This window comes from Sinocyclocheilus rhinocerous, unplaced genomic scaffold (genome assembly GCF_001515625.1).
Source record: "Sinocyclocheilus rhinocerous isolate Xijiao unplaced genomic scaffold, SAMN03320098_v1.1 scaffold393, whole genome shotgun sequence".
In the NCBI taxonomy this organism is placed as follows: domain Eukaryota; kingdom Metazoa; phylum Chordata; class Actinopteri; order Cypriniformes; family Cyprinidae; genus Sinocyclocheilus; species Sinocyclocheilus rhinocerous.
Window position 1 is genome coordinate 628,825 of NW_015654520.1, and position 5,390 is coordinate 634,214.

General features: G+C 43.2%; 1 protein-coding gene across 1 annotated transcript in view; it reads right to left on the reverse strand.

Annotated features, from left to right (window-relative positions):
- LOC107717497 (serine/threonine-protein kinase SBK1-like) overlaps window positions 1-3,840 on the reverse strand; it is an 11,250-nt gene extending 7,410 nt beyond the window's left edge. Inside the window, exon 1 of the mRNA XM_016524264.1 lies at window positions 3,599-3,840. Coding sequence (XP_016379750.1) covers window positions 3,599-3,770 — 172 coding nt within the window. The 5' untranslated portion in view covers window positions 3,771-3,840. The remainder of the gene's footprint in view (window positions 1-3,598) is intronic.
- Between the last annotated feature and the right edge of the window lie 1,550 nt (window positions 3,841-5,390).

A 5,390-nucleotide genomic window follows, 5' to 3' on the forward strand; every position in this document is an offset into this window, starting at 1 on the left:
TTTACCAAAAAGTGCTGTTAGTCCTGTTACACATTTGTATTTTCATTACCAAAGAGTGTTTACCAATGTCCTGTTACACATTTGTACTTACACATACCATTCAGTGGGTTGTTACGTATGTGTAGTTACACAAACATTAGAGCTCTAGATACTATGTACCAATGTGTACTTACACTGTGGTTACATACTATGTACACATCTAGTTACTATGTAAGTACGCAGGTATTAGGGACACTTAATATAAAGTGGGACCATTTTCTGTTTGTTTGTTTTTTTTTTGCTTATTGAAAGTATTAGGCCATGAAAGTATGCAAACGCTTCTAGCTACACAAGTTTGATTAATTGCATTGTTCAACTCATCATATTATGTCATCAGTCCCACCAGCACTTTTTCCTTTCACAAAAACGTTTTACTTCATCAGTGCATCAAATGACTTCCACCAGTAAGTCAACCATAGACAGGTTTCTATCAGCCCGTTGATAACCAACATTTTGAATGAGTATTGTTTACTGGCAGTCTATTACTGAGGCATCATCTTTCGGATTTACTTATCCCTAAATGACACAAACTGTGATTGTCATTCACATGCTCTCGTCAACATCTTGAACAAAAAGACATTTTGAGATTTTGCCTAAGAGTCACTACTGAAGTCCTTTGCATAACACTGCAGAGGGCTAGCAGCTGCTAAGCACTTGAAAGGAAGGTCAAATGGCAAGAGGATCCCCCGCCCCCAACTTTGTTATTACATAACACAACAGATAGCAGAAGCTGTCTGTGCAGCTAAGATAAAGGCCTTCACAAAGGACCTTCATTATAAACACAGTCGACAGTTGCACCTGCTCAGGCACATGACAGACAATCTGGGACACAGTAGGTGGAACCTTATTGGGAACTGTAGCATTATCATTTGCAGATGATCACAGAATGCAATCTCAACCTTACATGCATATATATATATATATATATATTCTTTCTGGTGTGCTGATATACTACAGAGTAGTCCTCTGTGCAATTAAAGATCCCATGATCTTCCCTTTTTGACATATTTCCTCTATATACATATATCAAGGAATTGTCCTTTTTTACATAGCCAAAAGGCTTTTTCTTTATCAGAACCTAGTAAACCATAATTTTATAAATGCTAGTTAGTTGCAGTTGATATTATGCTGCATTCCATTCTGAATATATTTGGAAATTTTTGTTTTTCTTAGTAGGACTAGGCGTTACAATCCCTAACAATTCAGTACACTGAAGTCTACTTAAGTGTAGACTTAAGCTGAAGTCTACTTAAGTGGTTTGACTTGTAGTTGCACTCCTGAGGAAAAAAAACACAACAACATTCCAGCTCTACAATAATTCACACCGCAGCTGCCAACGAGGCAAAGCCGAAACCAGATCTTCACACCAGTGTGACACATCATCAGTTGTGTACCACTTTGTGGAAAGTGTGATTTAACTCCACTTTAACTCAGACTTTCAACTTATGAAATTATGCAGAAATCTACAACCCTCATTTCGCCAAGTTGCAGGTGTATGACATCAGTTAATGATGAACATTCACTTTTAAGAAAACGAAATTAGTCCAAGTTCCTACATTACATGATAATATAACCTGTTCGGCAAACGTTTGCATGAACAGGTGTTTAAAACACGGTAAATAATCTTTCCTGCTGATAATAGTACACCTGCTGAACAGATGCACCTCTGCAGTTTTGTTGCTAGGAGATGTCCGAGTGGACTACAGAAACAATAGCGCTGTCATCTAGTTTCTTTACTCAAGCATCAGGCAATAGAACATCATAATGGTCACAAGTCAAACATAGGAGTATCCTACATTTGGATGAAATGCAGTATTAAAGAGAGGGGTCATTCTCATTTATAGAGAACGGAGTGGTATACAACCCTGAGCAGCAGATACTGTGTTCAATGTTTTCTGGAAGAGACAAACTGTACGTTTTAAACGCAAATATATGCTAAAAGTTCATTTTGGCAACTTTTGTGAGTACACTGGCATACAACATTTAATTACAGTCTGAGTATTCCCACAAACATTATGAAACCGTCAAGATCAGAGGAACGCTTAAAGCAAGCTACAAATGGAAAATGACAAACACAAATTCAATTTACTCCTCTAGTGATATCCTAGCTGGTAAACACATTCTTCCTCTGAGGGGCATCCCATAATATACAATAACTGTCAGGTATTGGAGCAGATATCCTGAAATGTAAATGTTATGACAGCACACGAGTTCTGCTGAGGCCAGCAGGATTGAGGATTCCTGGAACTGCCCCCACAGTGCACTGCAGCATCCATCCTCTTAGTATGGCCAGTACTTCTGTGAATAATAAATGAGGTGTAGATGGATGGGGATTTTGAATGCTGACAGATGGTGTGTTTTGCATCTCTTTGAAATCTGAAGGATGCACAAGCCAAACGGAGGATGCACTTTATAGGCTGGAATACATCACTACACTTCTAAACAGAAATGTAAACATGACGTCTTGATCCGAACGTGTAGACATCTTGAAAAAGGCTGAAAAGGTAGCTGGGAGCTTGTGGTTGTTTTTTAGGTATTCCTTCATGATCATCTAATGATTAATGGTCACCATCATTCAGTATGTTGTGGTTTGGTTTGAGGTTCCCAGAATGGGTTGCTGGTGTTCCAACAAGGTTTCTTGATTAGCAAAACCAGCAAGACTTCTTTGGTCATTCATCAGCACTGCTTCACCAGCTACCTTTTCGTGGGAGAACAGCATATGGACATCCTGTAATAGTAAGTCTACTGAGTTTGATTCCACCCCTGCAGGTCTTCGTGTTGTGCTTTTGATTCTTGAACTGCAGCATTTTTGTGTTAGTTCATACGAACTCAGCAGACTTGGGTTCATGAAACCTTTTTTGCGCTACTAAAACAACCTAAACTTCGAAGTCAGATGGACTCGTGTCCACTCCAAAAGCTCTAGTGCGAAAGCGCACGTTGATAGCCGTGAGCTGCGCAGTAATCGTTTGATCTACGGGATCTTGAAAATATGACAGATGACTGATAAATAATGCATGATTTCACAGGACGGAGAGAAATGTGTGCCTGTGTGTGTTTGTAAGTGTAACTGGATTTCATTTTTGTGTACAAACATTCGTTGTCAGTTTGAATGGGAAAATTTCCCACAAATGAGATCTCTTTCATATCCCATTGTCCTAGACATCAATTAATATTTAGGTGAAAGATATGAAATACTTAATCATGGTCAAGATATAAATACATATAATATTTGAATAACATACAACTCTATCAAATAGACCTAGTCAGGATATGCACCATATGGATGAAAACGAGGTTGTTAACGGTCTTTAAAATAGCACACACTGTATAAAGGTTGCATGCAATTTTCAAAACTTTTTGAATGGAGTTTTTGTCTACTGAAAGTAGTTTAGAAAGATGTTTCATCAGCTGAGCAACTGGCATGTTGTTGAACGCCCAATGTTGAATACACTGTACTTCTTCCCCTCACAGCCTCGTTTTCATTCCTGTCAAAATGTATTTGGTGCTTCATGACTAAGGCCTGTAAGCCAAGCCATCCTGTCCATCTCCTTCAACCTACCTCTGATCTTGTGGATGACCAGGTCCACCTTGCCATAGGTGCCCTTGCCAAGCTCCCTGATGACCTCGTAGTATTTATTAAAGTCCAGCTTCTCCAGGTTCTCAGAAGTGATGAGCTGCAGCTCTTCCAGGATGTCAATGGAGGAACGGGACATGTGGGGTGAGGAGCTCATTATTCCAGAGACGGAGGGACCAGTTACCACGACAACAGTTGATTTAGAAATCTATAAGGTAGGAAAGTGGGAAAGAAGGGCAGATTGTTGAAGTACATGATAAAATACTCAAAAATACTCAACAAGTTACAGAAATTGTTGAGCTGTAATGTGGGGTTTTGTGTTTGGGTTTTGTTTCATGTTCATGTTTTCATGTCTTTTATTTTGTAATTATTTCATGCTGTTAGTGTCATGCTTCCCTTGCCCTCATGTATCTCTGCCTTGTGTATGTCCAATGGTTCACTGGTCCCTTGCTGAGTACATTGACTTTGCCATGTTGCTGAGTGAATCACCATTCACTGTGGGAACTGTGGATGATGATACCCACAGTCCCGCAGCACCTACCAAGCCACAGTCTGCTAATGTCATGCCTGCTATGCCAAAGCCTGCTCACAGTCTGCCAAGCCACAGCCTGCCCACGTCACGCCTGCTACTCCAGGACCTGCTCACATCATGCCAGTTAAGTCTAAGTTTACTCATGTCATATCTACCATGTCAGAACCTGTTCACTTCATGTCTGCCAAGCCAGAGTCTGCTAATGTCATGTCTGATACCCCAGGGCCTGCTCACGTCACGTCTGCCAAACCAGAGCCTGCTCATGTCATGCCGGCACCTCAAGAGATTCTTCTCAACATTCAACATTCTTCTCATTGAAGAGCTTCGTTGCAAGATGGCCGCCACACAAGAGTCTCTTCGCAAAATGGCAGCCCTTCTAGAGTCTCGTCACGTCTCAGCTGATCTTCCAGAGTCTCGTCATGAGATGGCCGACTTTCCTGTACCTCCAGAAGTGGTAGCATCCGCTGCAGAACCTCCAGAGGAGGCGGCATCCGCTGCAGAACCTCCTGAGGTGGTGGCGTCCGTTCACGAACTCACAGACTGTCGTTACGGCCATGGAGGCCGTTCATGAACTCACTGTCTGTCCTGTGGCGGCATCCGCTGCAGAACCTCCTGAGGTGGTGGCGTCCGCTTTCAAACTCACTGCCTGCCCTGTCACAGCCACAGAGGCCGTTCACAAACTCACAGACTTGTCACGGTCACAAAGGCCATTCACAAACTCGCCGTCTGCCCTGTCACGGCCATGGAGGCCGTTCTTGAACTCTCTGTCTATCCTGCCACGGCCATGGAGGCCGTTCATGAACTCTCTGTCTGGCCTGCCACGGCCATGGAGGCCGTTCATGAACTCTCTGTCTGTCCTGCCACGGCCAAGGAGGCCGTTCATGAACTCTCTGACTGTCCTGCCACGGCCAAGGAGGCCGTTCATGAACTCTCTGTCTGTCCTGCCACGGCCAAGGAGGCCGTTCATGAACTCACTGTCTGCCCTGTTACGGCCATGGAGGCCGTTCATGAACTCACTGTCTACCCTGTCATGACTAAGAAAGCCGTCCATGAATTCATTGTCTGTCCTTTCACGGCCAAGGAGGCCATTCAAGATCTCTCTGCTTGTTCGGTCACAGGCAAGTGGTCTGTCCATGTCTCTGCACCGCCATGGCTTCCTGCTCTGCCGTCATCACCCGGCCGCCCTGCTCTGCCTGCTCCACCATGGCTGCCTGCTCCGCCATGGCTCCCTGCTCTGCCTGTTCC